Below are 19,692 nucleotides of genomic sequence, written 5' to 3'. Positions count from 1 at the left end.
AATATGTAATGTGAATGTCCTTTTATGTAAATTAGCACTAGCATTAGCAAAAGATATTCATCAAAATCAAAACGCTTAGCAATTTAAACACAATTGTAGTTGAAAGCAGTACAAAGCAGTACACACAACATTTGCAGAGTATATGCATAGAAAGTTCAAAAGGTAAATGCCATGGTGGGCCCCACATTGGGCGCCATTTCTGTAGCGTAGGCTCAAACTAAATTATACTTGGGCGCCAGACAGGAGAGTAAATTTATATTTTCAACCTGCCAAAATTTCTTAATCAATAAAGCCTGGTTAACTCAATAAATACCCATGCTACAAAAGGGATAAAAATAAACACTACCAGTTTCAATATAGTTCACTAAATTCAGGTTTAGATGTATTTAAATTATACAACTCATATACATAAAGACCATATCAATATATCATGTCATTAATTAAACCCAAACACATTTCCCTAAAAGGGTCATAAATCAAACAGAAATTTCCATCAATTCAAAATCAGGTCAAAATAACAACCAATTATAATAACAAGAAAATATGTCAAACAAAAAGGTCACTCTTCAACTTTCAAAAGAAAATCCAAAATGTCCATATATGAATTTGTGACTCGGATGTTTGAATGTCCTTTGTAAATGGAAACAGTCCAGTTCAGTTCAGTTCGGTTTTTGTGGGGAAAAATGAAGATATGTAAGTGATTTGGAGTGGTGTGCAAGGAGCAGGAATATAAGAAGCCAGGAGAGTTGAAAAGAAGACTTAAGGGAGGGTAACGTCCACCATGGGAAAACAAGTCAGTCCATAAAATCCTCCTCCATTGTAATACGACAGACTCCTGGTAATTCACCGGCAGCTTTCCTCCAAACAGTTTAGGTGTATCCAGCTAGTTTTGGGTTAATCTTTGTTTGTTTCTTTGAAATAAGTAATTAATTATTTTACTTTTAAACGTATTAATTCCAAAAACTGGATGTTCCCTTAGTTATCTTTTTGGTTCCTCTCACTTCTTTGTTCTCCTCCATGCAGCTTGCTTGTTTGAGAGGGAGATTTTTTTCTCAGGTGTGTCCCATTTATCTCCTTCCTCCACTTCACTTCCTGTCTAGGAAGAAAGGGACTGGGTACTCAGGTCTCCGCTATAACGCGCTCGTGGTAACTTTCGTGAACGCTTTAAAATCAAGGTAAAATGTTTACGATGAGGCAGTGAGCTGCTGAGGCTCTTGGTCTCTGTTCCAGACCTAGCTAATGAGCTATATTCTAGATGTGCAACAAATATTTACATGGGACATTGGTGGTTATTATTTTTCTTCCTAATGTTAGCAGGCCATAAAAATGCCTCATCGTAAACATTTTACCTTGATTTTAAAGCGTTCACGAAAGTTACCACGAGCGCGTGACATTAAAATGAGTCTAAAAATAACTTGCCTGAGCACTTTGGCGTTGCCGCTCCATTTCGCCCGTCCCGCTAGCTTCAGGATGGTGAATATTGTTTTCTGCACCAGCACACCGCAAAGAACAGTGTTCGATGCGGCTGTTATTATACAATATAGCCATTTTAATGAGAAGCTCGGACGCTCTTGTATGTGTTGAATGATATTTTATTCGAACAGTGGTCCAACAAATAAAAGAAATCACATTTATTACTGCCCCGGGGGTAGGGAGTGGATAAAACCTGTTGAAAGAGTGCCCGCCCGTATGCGACGCTCTTTGAAAAACAGCCAACGCACCGTATACAAACAGGGATCATCTGATTGGTCACTACCAGCCGGCCTTCTATTGGTTGACAGCGTTGATACACCAAAGATCCGCGAGCAGAGCAGAGATCCGTGAGCGCACATGTTCCGTGAGAGCAAGAGAGAGAGCTGGAGATTGAGCGCAGGCAATCTGCGCGAGCAGCATCGTAACCGAGTGCGTGGACACAGTTTGAGCACGCGCAGAGCAAATTTGAGAGCGCAGAGCAAATTTGAGAGCGAGAGCAGAGTTTTGAGAGATAATATCACAAAATCTGAGAATGAAATCGATAAATTCTGCCCTCGAATCAATTTAAAATGCTCTTGCATTATGATAGTAAATTCATTCCATATTAGAAGTGACACAGAGGATGAAGAATTCAATGGATTTAGTGATCTGGAGTGAGACTGAGAGTTTGGTAAACTTGTTATGTTATGTTGTTTATGCTATAGTTATCTGAATAGCTGTTAACATACCAGACACCTATTCAGCCCGTTGTTCTATTGTTAGTACTATAACTTGCCTTTCGAGATGAAATGTGTTCTTGGTCTCCGATTTTATCAAATAAATTTCCCCCAAAAATGCGACTTATAGTCCAGTGCGACTTATATATGTTTTTTTCTTCTTCATTGTGCATTTTTTAGCTGGTACGACTTATACTCCGGAGCGACTTATAGTCCGGAAAATACGGTATGTATATAATATGGATATGTTAATTCTTTATTTACCTTTGGGTCACTGATAATGTCACTGTGTCCTTGGATCTCATTCAGGGACATTCCTGGGCATGGCATTGAAATGCAGGCCCGCACTGCATCATGGGACTCTCTTCTGCCCACAGAGCTGAAAGAAAACAGTTTGTCAACAAACAGACTGATTTCCTGTGAAATTGACTCAAAATGCCCAAGATGCTCAGCTAATAAATTATCCTCCCACCCACTGCAACCTTACTGTGATCTACTATATGAAAGGTGTCTGAACAGGTCTCTAGGCTAAGGAGACTGACAAATGTGTCTAAGACCATTTGATACAGAATGACCCATGCCTTCTGAGACAGGACCACTATGAACACATGCACTTTATCAAGCTGGAGCTGGATGCCAATGAAAATATAGTTATTTACCAGTCTTTTCCGTCGCTTTTTCTTCTGTCTTTCTTTTTGTCAGACTTTGTCTGCTTTCCTCCAAGAAGTGATGTTATCTTCTGCTCCCTTTTGTCTTCTTTGACTTTTGGTGGATCAGTCTTTTTGCTGCTTGGAGCAGGAAGCTTACTCTTACGAAACCCAAACCAATTTGCTAAGCTTGAGCCCGATTTTTGCTTCACTTCAGTAGTTTTTTCCTGTTCTTGAGACTTGTGCAAGTTCTCCTCGATGCCAAGCATCACCTTCTCTTCAATTGTGGTTATAGTACTTTGTCTCTCTGGTTCTTCAGAAACTGGCTCCCCAAAGGCGCTTGAAAACTGTTGCTCAATCTGAAGGCGTCTAGCCTGCTCTCGTTGTAGCTTGAGACTCTGAAGTCTTTCACTGGAGGACCCCAGCTGTGAGGGAACTGCCAGTCCCTCTTCAATCAAGAAGTTGTTTAAAAGGGATCGGTTCATTGGACAATGGTAACTACTGGAGCAACTCATACTTCCTGGAAGGATATCACCAAGGGAGTTTAAGGAGCTCCCTGAGTGCGTTTTGATCTGGGTGCGGACCTTTCCAGATCTGTTGAAGCTTGGTCTGTCCATGTAGCGTGCACCAAAGCTCTGACTGCGAGCTTTGGCCCCGTTCATGCCCATTACTGGCTTAAGAGGTGGCCTTGTAGACACAGACACAGAGCGTTTAAACAACCAGCCTTCCTCATCAAATCCCCAGTCTAACATCACTCCATTGTCTGATCCAACAGGTTGAACAGAAGGTTCAGAGTCAAGTGAGTTACAACGGGTATCAATCTTTCTACGGGCTTTGTCATGTGCACCACTATCATGTATCATCTGGGGATCACATGTAAAAGTCTGAAAGGCTTGGACACTTTTTGTAGTGAAATTTGTATCGATTTTGTTTTGCCTGCCAAAAATTAAAAAGGTGCTTGTTTCTTGTCCAGAGATTGCCTCGTGAGATTTAGCATTTACGGGAAGAGTCCTTTTTACAGCCCTTGAAGTGGAGGTCTGGGGATTTGCAATCCCATGGTAGTAAACATTAGAATATGCTGGAGGTAATACTTCTGAAAGTTTTGGCTCACTAATGCTCTGCTGGGATCTTTGCAAGATGCTCTGACTTGGTATTACAGGGTGAACACCTTTCTCATCATGGCATGTGGCAGTTCTGTCTATGGATAACTGGGCTGGCTCTGAAGTTTGTGATTCTTGAATTGAGACAGGTGTTATCTTAGCTGAGTGGGTATGGTAGATTTTGGCAGGGATATCTTTTGGTGGTTTACCTTCCGCACCCATTTGTAGGGCTGTGTGTTGATTGTCATTTATTGTGTTGGATTGTTGAGGCTGTAAATCCAAAGAAAGCTGATTTGATTGTGTCTTGGAGGTACTTGTTTCTGTTGTAGAGCTCTGAGCCTGACCTGCAGATTTTTGATCTTTCTGTAAGCTGTCAGCACCGGGTCTAAGGAGAAGAGAAGTGGTTCGGCCTGGGGCTAGTGGTGGGGATGGGGACCTACGTTCTAAATGGGAAACTTCACAATGTTGGTCTTGGGGTTGTTGTTTCCTTGGAGAGCAGGGTAAGTTGTCATAGATGCCCTCTTCCACTGAGTCATTGCATGATTGAAGCCTATTGATTTGCAAGGGGGATTTTGTGGGGCTCTTTGAGCATTCATTGACCCCTGCAGACTTAAATGTTTTTGAATTTTTCACAGGGGAGGCGAGGGGAGAGCGCTGTTGCACACTTTCAAGTGACTTGGAGTTAGATGACATGGCAAAATCACCATTTTTCTCAGCTTTAGATAATGTTCCCTTACTTGAACCATGTGCTTTATTTAGATTTGTCCTTTTACTAGGAATGCTGTGCCCTGTAGGGTTTGTGTTTGACTGTCCTTTGGACCTGTGACCCTTAATAAGCTTTTGATGTAAAGGAGAATGTGTCTGCTTAGGTTGTTCTTGTGCTCCATCTGCACTTTTGCTCCGGAGTATGAAAGCCTTCCTTGCAGAGTCGCAAAGTTGAGGTTTTGGTTTCCGCTGTGGAGATTCTGAGATGACGAAGTCCTGGCTTTCACCGCAAGCTTGACTTGCCTGATCTCTGCAGTGAGGAACCTCCATTGACGAGCTGCGCTGTCTGGCTTCATTCATGCAGCTCAGAGCTCTTGTGGCGGTATGCTGAATCGATAAACCAACATCACTTGCTTCCATTTGCCTGATGGCAAGTCTTCCCTGGGGTCTTTTGACATGATCAAGTCTGGATTTTCGGTCGGTAGATCTTTCTTGGTTATTGTTTTTGTCACTAAACTTTATGCCCGATGCTTTGTGTTTTTCTAGAGATTCCTTGTTCATTTCCTCTAGTTGTGTAAGGCTACCAGTTGGGCTTACACCAGGTTTGACTGAAGGGGCCTCCAAAAATAAAACGTTGTCTGTAATAGGTGATGGAAACAGACCAGAACTCCCTGAAAGTTTCATAGGGTCTTCTTTATATTTTTTGTCAACATCCCTGGTGACATCCAGTTTGTTCAAGCAAAGAAGGTCTTTAGTTGGTTGCTCGCTGGATTCACTGTTTAGTAATTCAGGTGATTCATCGTCTGCATCATCAGAGTCTAGGATAACAGTCCCACCTTCAGTTTTGCAAGATTTACTTGGAGAGGCTACCTGCTTGGCTGGAGATCCTTGTTGGCCACTTTTGACACCAAGAGAATATATGCCCTCATTTGAGGTCATACAATCTTTGCAGTGTGGTACAGATGCAAGTGAGGATGCCTCTTTGGAGCTGTGCATTTGGAGACGCTTCAGACCTTTCAAAATATGGCCCTCCTTCCATCCAAGGTCTGTTTGCTCAATGGGCACTGAATGATTGCTGGATACTGATCCCGTACTCAATCTTTTGTCCCGGCTTGTGGCACACTGCATCACAAGAGATATTTACAATTACTGGAATAGCATAAATTCTTCACTTTGAATGTTTCCTTAAACCTCAAACAAAAAGAACATTGTGGAAGTTGCGTGAAACCTACCTGCTTGGAGAAGCCACGTCCCTCTGCCCAAGTGTGGGAGCCACTGGAGTATTCACTACAAGCACTGGATAATGACAGTTCACTGCCACTGCCGCTACCACTACTGCGTGGGCATGTTAAGCTCAGTAGGCTGGGCCAACGTCCTGCAGGAATACCTGCTTTCCCATTTCTTTGGACCTCCTGGAATATAAAAGAATTAACAATCAAACTGATGTAATTAAGCAAGCAATGTAAAGAGATGCAGGAGGAAAAAAATTATCATTAAGGAATCAGTGCTCTCAATTACAAAACTCATCATTTATACGGTTAAGTTCAGTAACATGATTGCAGGATAGCAATGAAACAGCTCATTTTAATTATAATATCCACACTTGTGAACTCAGAATTTGTTCATCCACCTAATCCCTGAAATAATATTTGATGGATTCTCTTTGCAGTCTGAATGACATTCACGGCCTATGAGAACACCCCATAGCTCTCCATTTGTCTCTGTGACAGATCCCAAAGGATCAATATGCTGGATACACAGTCGTCTCTTTCCATTCAATAGCTAAGTGAGGAATGGAATGACATTTTCCACTTCACTAGTTAGATGACTCCTGTTTTAAAACGATTGCTGTGGTGTTTTCAGTTTACTCTGTGTCTTGCAGGTACACCATGCTCACTCTGCGAACAAGTGAATGAGACATTTTGAAACAATGCATCTGAATTCAAACTATTAATTGAGCTGAGCTTGGATCTTGGCGTGTGTGACACCCTTAACTGGCTGGAATTCATTATTTTTATTACCGAAGGCATATTTTCTGCCCATGGCAGAGAAACTACCTGGCCACAAGACAGAAAAAAGAAAAATGCTTTGTTCGTGTCTTGATTTAATAGTTTTGTCTACTAAAGGTAAAGACACACTGTTGTTTGCCGTCCTTCAAGATAATGCCACTGATTTCTGGATGTATTTCGTAGTGGTTTGTGTGTATTTGCTATAAATGGCACTTAAAGGTGCAGTAGGCAGGATTGCGAAGATCCAGGACTTAGCCAAAAAATTTGAACATCGACAACTTCTCAGTCCCTCCCCACTTTCCGCTAAAGCCCAAAAAGGTCTCGCAAGCCCCTCCCCCCACAAGGGAGAGCTGTGCACGATAGAGCGCGTGCATATTGGCCCTGGAATACTGTGCACGAGCAGAGAACCGAGAGAGAGCGAGTAAACAAACTAGCATGGAACACACCGACGTAACAACAACAAAATAGTTTTTATAATACCTTTCGTTATTGCTAAATAATTTTAGGTCAAAATATTTAGCAATAGTCAACTTTAGGACAAAACCAAGGTTAGGATGTTTCTGAAAGTAGCCTACATCGGTGATGTTTGCTATCAATAACAGTTAGAAGCATTCATTGTGTCGTTTTATTCCACAGTTTAGATTTATCAATTTGCTATGTGGTAGATATATGACCGCTACCTGTTGATGTGGTTAGACGTTTGAGAGTGAAGCTGAGGCACAGGCCTCAGACGAGGATTACGTCCCGGCTCCTTCTACACGCCCACGGACAAGTGGGGCGACCCGTCGAGGTCGAGGTGGTGGAGGGAGGGGAGGGCGCTATGAAATGCGTCTCCATGAGCAGTGATTGACACTCTGTTAGATACACCCCTGGACGTGATTGGTGCATCTGAATGTGGAGCGGTGGATGTCTTGCAAATGGCGCTACAGGCTCTAGGTGGGGCCAGAGGAGCCGAATTGTTTTTTAAAATGACCTGCTTCATGCAATTATACTTGAACATAGGGTCAGTTTCAGCAAATATGACAGAAAGTTAGTTTTCTAAAAGTTGCCTACTGCACCTTTAATTGTGAAGTGATATCCAGCCTGTTGCTGTACTGTGCCTTTGAAATACAGTTGAAACCAGATGTTTACATACACTGTGTTAAAAGACACATAAACATTTTTTTCCTCACTGTCTGAAGTTAAATCAGACTAAACCTCTCCTGTTTTAGGTCAGTTAGGATTATTTCTATTTGCTAAATGCCCCAATAATGAGAGAGAGGATTTCTTAGAGAATTTTTTATTACTATATACCGTACTTGGCCATTAAAGCTGATTCTGATTCTGATTCTGATTCTGATTCTGATGATGATGTCATGACTTTGGAAGCTTCTGATAGGTTAACAGACAACATTTGAGTTAATTGGAGGCACACCTGTGGATGTATTTTAAGGCTACACCTCAAACACTCTGCTTCCTTGTTTGACATCATGGAAAAATCAAAAGAAATCAGACAAGATATCAGGAAGAGAATTGTAGAGCTCCACAAGTCTGTCAGGAGGAATGGACCAGAATTCCAGCAGACTATTGCGAGAAGCTTGTGGAAGGATACCCAAAGCGTTTGACCCAAGTCATACAGTTTAAAGGCAACGCTACCAAATACTAAGGAAATATATGTAAACTTCTGACTTTGAAGAAAGTAATAAAAAATTCTCTAAGAAATTCTCTCTCTCATTATTGTGGCATTTAGCAAATAGAAATCATTTTAGTAGTCCTAACTGACCGAAAACAGGAGAGGTTTAGTCTGATTTAACATCAGACAGTGAGAAAAAAATGTTTATGTGTCTTTTGACACAGTTTATGTAAACATCTGGTTTCAACTGTATATTGTGATTTCTAATCTATTACAATTTTGTCTATTTGTATTTTAAATAATTGTATTAGTTTTTTCCCTTATTAGTTTTTATTCTAGGCTTTTCTTTTGATTGCTTTTAAATGTCATTCTAATATGTTTCTTTGTCCATATAGCAGTGAGCAATCCTTGCCTTAGCTTGCCACAAAGCCTAAATGTCATCCTTTATCATGATTCAAAGGATGGACTCCAATTTTAATTAATTGAAGGACATTAAATACACTGAAAGGTGTGCTCAATGGCCAATTCTTCACTACAGAAGACCACTAATGTCAAGGCTTACAGGTCCATTTTGTGAAGGATCTTGTGTCGAAAATCAAGTCTGTTATAAGGGCTCATTGGTATTATAATCCTTGGCATGCCACAGCAGTGCCATTTCCAATCCGAGTTAACCAAAAGTGTCAAGTGTTGTGACCTCATTTAAAACAGAATTGATCTTTTGCAAGGCTGCCATGGCCAGCTTCCACTCAAAGTCATTAGTGTCATCTGTTAGCAATAATTAATGTGAATAGGAAATAATTGCATTGGGGAGCTGGGGACTAAAGTGATTTGGTCCTTTCATTGATATTCACCTATTATTTGATTATCTGTGCTGGTCTTTATTTTGAGAGCACTGTGGGACAAGGCCACATTTGACCATGCTTGTGCGGATTAATCTTGAAACTAATTACAGTCAGCATGTCGAGGGCTATCTGAGATTTGACACAAGTGATATGATTTAACAAAATGCTCAGAGTGGCACTGAGATTAGAGTCAAGGGCATATTTGGAGCAATGTGTGTCTGTGTCAGATATTTCATAGTTTTCCATACTTTGTAAATATGATTTTCTCTTGATTCAGGCGAGACTATTTTATGCTGTAACGTTAAAGAAAATTATGACATTTTGACCCTATTCAAAGATAGAACATGCTAGTTTGTTAAAAATAAAAAAAATAGATAAATAAATGAAGGAGAGTTAAGAATTTTCTGGATCTACATAGTTATTTGCATCCAGCATGTTACTGTTCTCACAGTAAGAAATAAGTCATGAATACCAGGCATGTGGTGATATATTTTTAAATGCAATACCAGTTTTGGCATGTTTTTGGAGGTCTTCTGTTACTCTTTAGTCATTACTGCAAATAATGAGATCAAAATGTAAAAACAAACCTTATTCAATGATTTGCAAGCTCAATACAGGGCATATTCTCTTTAAAATAACATTTATGAAAAGGCCCAAAGGAAAATAATGTATGATAAATGACTGGGTAAAGCTGGTTTTGTCAGTTTCATGTGCAGGTATCTCAGAATGTTTAGAGCTCTTAACATTAATCTGTGTGAAACAAGTTTCTTCTACTTTCTTCTTCTTAGAATTATTACGGTGAGTAGCAGAGTAATTCAACTTTTAAAGGAGAAAACTTTAATTTTAAAGATGAAAAATAGCAACATGGGAGTGACTGGACCCACTAACCATGAACACATTTAGCTGTATGGCAGGCTCCTGTGTGACTTGTAGGTGTAAATAAATCATAGTATCTCTGTAGCCATCCAGTCCTCCCAGCCCGATGGTCCCCTGAGAGGCGGGATGGAAGATGGACCAAACGGGACTGACAACATGGTATTGACTGGAATGACAATCACCAATGAGCAACAGATCCTGAGGAAATGTAGCTGCGGGTGGACTTATAGGGGCCTGCATATCCACCAAGGGAAGGCAAAGTGCGGAAGAATGGTCCAGATGCAATCTTGCACTTAGCAGGTCAGAAACCCGGTTGAGCACCACAGTGCTGCTGATTCCAACATTGGAGGGGAGTGGTAGAGGGATTTAGAGGAATGGAGCAAAGGAAGAACATCACCAGGGAACCAGGGAGACGAGAGAGGGAAATACTTAAGCTGGTGAAGAAGAGGCGGTCAATCAGGAAGTCCTGGAAGAAAGCAGACAAGAGTGAGAAGGAAGATCTGAAGGCACTCTGGTTCCAGATACAGCTTACAACCTTGTGGAGGGCTGAGCAGATCCAGAGACGGAGAAGCAAGAAAGAGAAGGAGAGGGTAAGATTCTTCCAGGACCCTTTCATGTTTACCAAGAGCCTACTTGAAGAGAAGAAAAATGGTAAGTTGGAAGTCAATGTACAGGAGCTCAAGGAGCTCAAGGAGCACATGAAAAGCCAAACAGGCGACCGTGAGAATACCCGGAGCTGGCAGCTGAGCGTCGAGAGCCGGGATGGTCGACTGTCATCTGTCCTGAGGAGGTTGGCTGCAGGGGGTTCATCGGAACATCCATCCAGCGCCTAGTGAGGAATGTGGGAATGACCGGGCCAAAGCTGAAGAAAGCATCCAAGGACTTGGCAGAAGAGGCAGAGAAAGCAAGCTTCTGGTTGTGGTTGAGAAGGAAGGCCATGCCGTGGGGAAAGCAAGGATCCTAGGGGTAGCTGCAGGGGGCAGTACGGAGACGTCCCTACTGTTGCTCGAACACCGTGAGATGTACTGCGATTAATGGAGCAAAACATCACTGAAGGGTGGCTCCCAGCTGAAGATCCTGCAGCTACCCTACTGGCATCACCAGAGGTGCGTCAGGCTGAAACACTGTGCAAGTAGTCCTTACCTGTCCTTCCGTCTAGTAACATCCACATGAATGCCAGGTCCAAAGGTTTTCCAGCAGAACATTGAATTGTCACAAGATGGTCAGTGTTATTTACTTCACCTCTCAGTGGTTTTAATGTTGTGGCTGATCGATGAATGTGTTTGTATTTAAGTTTATATGTATATATGTATGTATGACTGTATTTATGTGCATATGTATACGTATACATGTGTGGCTTTACTAACTGTCCAGACTGCATATATCAATCTATATATTAATATTAACATTTGCACTTGTTTTTTTATATTTACTACTGTACTGTTGTAAAATACTTGAATCTAATCTAATCTAATATAATCTATTCTATTTAAATTCTGTGTACAATAATGGGATGTCCTTCAGTGTAGGTGCTGAAGTGGGAATTTACTGTTAAGCCATTTTTACTGCCTTTGAACCAGGCTGCTGACTGACAGATCATTCAGACACAAGGACAATGTACTTAAGCTTCCATGGACTTTTAGGTTTCCTTGAAATCTCATCAAAATTTGTCATTGCATTCTTCTGAGCCGCCCAGAGCAAGGTTACACTTCCTCAACCGCTCCTCAGACCGCAGTTTTCTGCACTCTTTGAAACAGTTTCTATCTTCACTGCTCTCACCTCATACATTCATACCTGAAATGGCCTCATCCACCTTTCTCTCTTCAGGCTCATGGTCATTAATACTTCTTTTTTTAATGTCACCTTCACCACTTGCCTGCTGCGGAGTGTTTTGCTGTACTAGGCTTTAGATGCGCTGCTGTTCATTTTGGTGTCAGCAGACGGACAAGAGGAGAGAGCCGGGAGTGAAATGGTGGGAAACAAGCTGTAGCTGTGCATGGCGAGGTGTGCTGCTCCACATTATCAATATTCATCTTTAAAAAAAAAAAGGGATATTGTGTTTCAGCAAAGGTGGTAAATTTAATTTAGGACAGTAAATGTACTTACTGATTTCCAAATCAGAGCTTTGTTGCAAGCAGTTGTAGAATGGGCCTGTGTTGTAAATCTCCCGCGACAAAAGCAAATGTATTTTCCAACACTTCCAACACAAAAAGAGTAAATAATGTTTTTCATGACTTCACAGCAACAAAATCACATGCTGTTCAAAGCACTTGAAAGGGGCAAATAAATGTGACTTTTATATATATTAGTTTTTATCTTTCACTGCAACCCTCCCAGGATGTTTATCTGAGTAAAAAACACCTGCCACTGCCAGGTCTCTCAAGTGTCGCTCGACTGCTGAATTGCAATAACATTGTGACAGACAACTTTGCCACAGAGCCACAAGACTACATAATAAAACATTCAGAAGAGTCACGGTCTAATCATTTTTGATATTTTTTCAGAACCAAAGTGTCCTGAATTTCATACGGAGGTAAATACATGTAGGGACTCAACACAGAATGACACCAAAGCATATAACAGTGTGTGTGCAGGGGAGGGTTAACCCAAACTACAATTGTTTCCTTAACCTAACCAAGTGCTTTTCCCACCTATTTGGAATCATGCAGTTACTAAAAGTGTCAGAAAATAGCAGCACAAAACAAAAATAAAATATAAAGTGAAAACAAAACTTTAGAGTAAAAATTAAACGAAAAGATGATGGTCCCACACGGCAATCAAAACCCCAGACTCCTGGGTGAAAGTCGTTTATGTTCATACAGAATGCACAGCACATTCAAGGCGTGCTGTGAGTACATAAAAAGTAAATTTAAAGAAGTGGGTAAACACTGTCAATGGAAGTGCATGTCTGCACACATACAAAAGGACTCAAGAGATATTTTGGACCACATCCTGGTATGTCATGAATTTGTCTTACAAATGTACAGAGACATTAGAGAATGGATGTTATCCATTAGGCCTAATAACATTTGGAAAGTTTGGTTGTGTGATTATTTTATCCAATTCATGTGTGCACTGAGCCAAAAGGCTCAGCTGACGGAAGCATCGGTTATGCATGCATTGTACCAGCTCAACTGAGAAGGACTCTACATCACATGATGTCGCAAAAGTGTGGAACCGATGTTTCTGATTTTGTCTTTGGCCTTGAACACATCTGTGAACAAACAATTGTTTCCTCTATTCATGCACCTTCCATATGTGTTAATTTTCCCTTTCTTGCACTGGCTGCAAGCAACTAGAAAAAAACAGAAGCTGTTCTCACTCTTGTTATCTCTTCAGTGCCATGAGCAGCTTTGCTGTGACCTTGCTCAGAGTCAGTCAGCCTGACTAGAAACAGGTGGGCTGTCATAGTGATTAAGGAACCTAACAAGCATAACTTGCAGAGAAAAACAAATTTTCCATTTCAATAATTCACACATAATTACCTCTGTCTTATCTGGCAAATTGATACACAACCAGTGTGTTATGTCTTCACTATCAAATCCCTCCACCACTCCCCACATATTACCTTCTCCCATCACTGATTCCCCCTTCACTGATGGGGACAATGAAATGACCTGCATTTCATTTTTTTCAAGTACTCTCTGCAGCTGGAACAGACTGTAGAGTCTAATGGATTTTGTTCTCTTTGCTCCCACTTTGTGGAAGTACAAAGACCATGTGCTCTTGTTACAGCAATCACATTGCTCATCTGGTCTCTGAAGCCAGCTTGAGCTAGTGACCGGCCTGTGGCCTTTGGACAAAGGGGAACTCCTGAGGAACAATGGAATCATGTAGTTCACCAACAAATGTGTTCAGCATATATATTCTGATATTATCAGGACGTTCAAGTCAGTTCAATATTTGAAAGATAATTCAAGTGATTTTGGACTAACTGTGTCTGTAATTAATGTGCTACTGTAGCCTGGAGGCCAGCCCAATCCATTAGGCTTTATGTGGAGAGTAACAGCAACGTAGTCATACACTGTACGTCCTCTGAGCGCAGTTTTGCTAGACACAGCTAATGGTTTTCAGCCACATTAGCTATTCAGAAACGTCCAGAAATATTAGATTGCTATTTAGTTTAGTACGTTATTCACCCAGACTGAACTTTTCTACTTTACACGTATCTCAAAACTTTTGTTAACGATTTTACTGATGACAAATATAACAACTTTAGTAAATATTTAAGCTCTGGGCTCAAGATAATTATCTCACACTACTAATGTAACCTCTGAGACTGGCAATGCTGCATTAGTGAATCAAAGGCTCTGCATTTTCCATATCTTTTTTTTTTTCTCTCATGCTGCCAGCAATGTTGCGTTATTAACATTCTGAACTTTTTCTGCTGTAAATATCTATCTGAAACACTGAAATCAGTGAGTTGTGGCATAAAGGAATTTACCATCCACGCCAACAAACAGATATCAATTAAGTTTTCCAGCGTGAGAATAGCCTAACACTAACTACTTAGCTGAGGGTTTAATCTGAGGTAAAATGTTTACTCCTACCTGAATGAACAATTCTCCAACCTGCCCATGATTCCTCTTACATTTTCAAACTGTCATGTAACATCATCAGTTTGTATCATAAGAGTCCACATGTACACTTTAGTCAGATATGTGCATCTATGACAGATGTATGTTTATCTTGTTTCTGCTGTTCTCTTCTTTCTTCTCTGTCTGTACCCGGCTGGCCTTAGGCAGATGGGTCCCTCCATATGAGCTGGGTTCTGCTCAAGGTTTCTTCCTGTTAAAAGGGAGTTTTTCCTTGCCACCGTCGCCTTCAGGCTTGCTCTGGGGGTTTCAGGCCGGGTTTTGTAAAGCGACTTGAGACGATTTGTATTGTTATTGACACTATATAAATAAAATTAAATTGAATTGAATTAAAACATCTAGCAAGTAGTGGAGAAAGACAGCAGATCAAACAGTCAGTGAAATGAGAAGGCAAAAGCTATATCAGCAAAATATTAACTACACTGCCTGGTCAAAAAAAGCAAAGTTGCACCTGGATTTAACTGAGCAAATAGATACGGGCCTCCTATTGGATAATTACTGCATGGGTGATTATGTTTCAGCTGGCAACAAGTTATTTAACCCCAACTGATGCAATAGCTTCTCATTTCTCAAACAACCACGTCGAAAGACACATCCCGTGGTCGTGGAAAAGATGTTAGTCTGTTTGAGAAGGGTCAAATCATTGGCATGCATCAAGCAGAGAAAACATCGAAGGAGATTGTAGAAACTACTAAAATTGGGTTAAGAACTGTCCAACGCATTATTAAAAACTGGAAGGATAGTGGAGAACCATCGTCTTCAAGGAAGAACTGTGGTTGGAAAAATCCGGCTTGATCGTGATCAGCGATTACTTTTTGGTGAAAACAAATCGAAGAACAACAACAGTAGAACTCAGGGCTATGTTTAATAGTGAAAGTAAGAGCATTTCCACAAGTACAATGTGAAGGGAACTCAAGGGATTGGGACTGAACAGCTGTGTAGCCTTAAGAAAACCACTAATCAGTGAGGCTAGCCGGAAAAATAGACTTCAATTTGCTAGGGAGCATAAAGATTGGACACTGTAGCAATGGAAGAAGGTCATGTGGTCTGATGAGTCCAGATTTACCCTGTTCCAGAGTGATTGGGGCATCAGGGTAAGAAGAGAGGCAGATGAAGTGATGCTCCCATCATGCCTAGTGCCTACTGTACAAGCCTGAGGGGGCAGTGCTATGATCTGGGGTTGCTGCAGTTGCTCAGGTCCAGGTTCAGCAACATTATGTGCCCAAAGAATGAGGTCAGCTGACTACCTGAATATACTGAATGACCAGGTTATTCCATCAATGGATTTTTTCTTCCCTGATGGCACGGGCATATTCCAAGATGACAATGACATGATTCATGGGGCTCAAATAATGAAAGAGTGGTTCAGGGAGCATGAGACATCATATTCACACATGGATTGGCCACCACAGAGTCCAGACCTTAACCCCATTGAGAATCTCTGGGATGTGCTTCAGAAGGCTTTGCAGTGGTCAGACTCTCCCATCATCAATACAAGATCTTGGTGGAAAATGAATGCAACACTGGATGGAAATAAATCTGGTGACATTGCAGAAGCTTATCAAAACAATGCCACAGCGAACGTGTGCTGTATTCAAAGCTAAAGGCAGTCCAAAGAAATATTAGAGTGTGTGACCTTTTTTTTGGCCAGGCAGTGTATAAGACCTTGTTTAATCAGACACAGGACAAAAGGTCTGCAGGTAAAATAATTCTTTCCAAAAGAATCAGCAGAGCATCTCTACAGTGACGTACACAATTCGAAAAAAGTCAGAATCCCTCTTTAAGCAGTCTGCAAGTGTGACCTTTACAGAAAAGGTTAAAGACGAAGGATAGCATATCCAGCTCTGCTAAGCTTGTAGCATACGTAATGGACTGGTGTGAGAATTGTTTGACTTTCCAGTACAATTTCCATAAAGAGAGAAAAAAATTAGTTTCTTTACCATTCATATACTTCAAATTTTTTTTAGAGCTAATTATCAATTTAGCCTTTCATAGCAAACCTGCTCCATGAATACAGATAGCGTGAGTTTGTCAGAGCAGAGGAGTCATGCTGAGGTCTCTGACAATCCAAAGAGACCTTTAAAACAAGGCAACTTGAAACTTCTCGCCTGCCTTCTGCTTAATGATCCTTTCAGTTTTGATCTGCGGAGTTCAGAAAGGTTTCAGCTCAAATTCTCCCAGAAGTACGATAAAGACCTAACAAGAGAGTCAATTGTCATGTAAAAATTTACCATTTTACCTGACAGATGCACTACATCTGGAATCTAAGCCATTACTAAAGTATGTAGTAGATTTCCACCATGAACAGTAACTTTTACCCAGGGATTCTCATGAAACGAGCTACAAATCAAAGTTTTGTCAGACAGACATCTCAGAGGACATTTCCACTGGCAATATTTGTGAGACATTAATAATTCCCTACAGACTGTCTTCATCTAGTAGTATTTTAATAGACATGCACGCAAAAGTTTAGAAAAAAGAGAAAGAGGCACTCCTTTCCGTGTTTCTGAAAATGATGGAAATTATGGCTCCGTCTAATGTTTATGGAGCAAACTTGATGGTGTTATGACAAAGAGAGCCTGATGTTCATACAGACAGAGAGAGAGAAAAGAGAGCTGAGCATTTGTACTTGGAAATCTGAAATGAAAAGCAACATCAAGATCAACAGAACAAATCTCCTTGACTTGACCAATAGTTTCCATCCAGATTCTGAGCAACTTTCAACCAAATAATGCAGTAACTACAAAATAATTACATCAACAACCTACTCTATTAAAACAATATATAGACTGGATTCAAGGCTGAAGACTACATCCCATCAATCTACCACAAATAATCAAAGCATGAGGATAAGGACGCTGCACCACTGTTTTCAGAGCAGCTGTTCAATAGAACAGCACACAATTTATTTCATGTGTTTGTAATTGGCTTCAGTAAGCGTGTGTATTCCTGCTGGTCACAGCAAGGGATCGTCATTACAGTTACAAAAAAAAAAAAAAAAAGGCAATTTCTCTGTCAATACAGCTTCCAGCTTTTTGAATGTGGAACTAAAATAAACTGCTAACAAGCTGAGCTCAGCCATCCATTTTTTTTTTTGCTCTCAGTGCTCAGCTCAGAATTCTAAAAGAACCATCTGTCCGTCATCCTTCATCAATTATTAATGGTAGAATTTTCTGCTGACATAAAGTCATTTTTACCAGTGTATTGTTTTTTATTTTATTTCATCAGCCGCAACATTTCTCTCATTTGCAGTATGGATTGCAGAATAAGCATATTATAATCACAATGAAAATGTTGCTATACGGTTTCTAAATATTACTACCGAATACTTAAATTCAAACAAAATTCTGATATTAAGACGTTTAAGAGATCTTTAGATTTCTCGAAATTTGTGACACCATTCTCACTTTGAGCATACTTCAATTATTAATTGATCTGATGTGTTAAAAATGTGTCAGTCCAGCCAGCACTGCGCCGAATGAGACTAGCGCTACCCAGTTTGACAGTGATAGTAACCAAGTAGAACCTGCCAGCAAGGTTACAATAATCCAAAATTCTTTAGCATACCACCAGAACAAAGGTCTCCAGGGGAAAGGTAAGTTGTAAGTTTCCAAGCAATAGCATCATTGCAATACATATGCAGGTGGGGTTAGAAACAACAAGGTGTGCCAATCTCAAGAAGGTTAACCAGCCCGCTAGCTCCGAACTCTCAATAAGCTTTACTGATCTCATTAGATTCCCACCAGAGTTGTTTTTTCCTCCCCTGCTGTGTGCGTTGAGAAACCTATGAATCTACATAAGATTGTAAGTTTACTATGCTATGCTATCAGGGTGAGAATCAGTGTGCTAGTGTCACATAACTTCTTTGAATACTGAATTATGCTGGAAATATTTGACTTGCCTTGTCTCATTTGCATAGCTGCCTGCTTTACCAAGGCTTTTGGTTTGTATTAAATGACTGACCTCAAACCTTTGCGCAAGCTTTCAGTATGAAAACAGATGTTGGCAATGCTGTGTGAGTCCCCTAGTAATGGAAGCATATGTTATAATCACTGTTTACCAGCTGGAGCCACTGGCTATGTGCCTGAGGTAACAATGCTAATGCTAATCCTTACTTTAAAGTCGCATTAATTGATTTGTCAGCAGTACAAATTAAAGAAAAAAAACAAACAAATCAAAGTAATACATAACACTGACGCTGACATTATCACCTTACTGTCACAACACGTTAACAAAATGTTGTCTATGTATGCTTTCAGCAGACATTAGCATTTATTCAGTCAAGTTTCAGAGTCAAGTTTGCCTAAAGTCCTCCTTTTAGCTTTGCTTTGGTTTATGAGATAGAAATTTCTAACAGCGGGTGCCACCATAACAAATTAACAACCAGCATTATCTGCTGGTTGTTAATTTTGTCTGGGGACAAAATATTCTCTGCCGTTTGGTGCTGGTATAGTGTAGGCGTAGTGTTTTTTAAAAATCTGAAAATAGATAGGAAATTAGAGCCAAGAACCCAAAAAGAATGAGCTACAAGAGTCTGTGCTCCACTGTGCGGTCATTTTTAAGTGGGTGTGAAACTACGAGCTATACCTGTGAAAGCACACACGGTAATTTAATCTTTTCTTTGCACAAAAACAATAATAAGTGCAGCTTTAAAGCTCTACAGTGCCGTTAGCAATGGTGCGCAGCAACTAAACAATCAGTTGTCATGATGGTAACAATACTACAGGAAGGCTCGGGTTTAATCCAATTACTCCCTCTACGGTTCAGAGCATTCCAATTAGAGAAATCTTTTCAGCTTTGTCTACAATTTCTACTCCTCCATTTCCCACCGACAGCAGGACGAGAGGTCTGACTCACTTTTAGACTAAATTCTGACATAATTAGCACAAAAGAAGAGCAGGGTAGAGAGATGGTAATGCCTGTTTGATCACTTACAGTCCACTCAAGCAAGCAACTGTCACAATAATTACACTGCTTAAGAAGGAAGGAAGAATTTAAATCTATCTGCAAAACTGTACCACACGATAATTTTAATTAAATACTTTATGTGTTGATTTCTATTTCTTTGTGGTCCTTAGTAACCTTCAGAAGTGGAGCACAGCTCGTGCAAAATTCAA

General features: G+C 40.5%; 1 protein-coding gene across 1 annotated transcript in view; it reads right to left on the bottom strand.

The window, feature by feature from the left end:
* LOC311488053 (nck-associated protein 5-like) overlaps positions 1-19,692 on the bottom strand; it is a gene marked incomplete at both ends in the record, with an annotated part of 53,319 nt that overhangs the window by 15,121 nt on the left and 18,506 nt on the right. The window contains 3 exon segments of the mRNA XM_084544556.1: positions 2,454-2,568; positions 2,849-5,763; positions 5,874-6,053. Of these exon segments, the coding sequence (XP_084400682.1) occupies positions 2,454-2,568; positions 2,849-5,763; positions 5,874-6,053 (3,210 nt within the window).

The sequence above is a fragment of the Chelon labrosus genome, assembly GCF_963514085.1.
Source record: "Chelon labrosus genome assembly, chromosome: 5".
Taxonomy (NCBI): Eukaryota; Metazoa; Chordata; class Actinopteri; order Mugiliformes; family Mugilidae; genus Chelon; species Chelon labrosus.
This window is presented reverse-complemented; position numbering and strand designations above follow the sequence as displayed.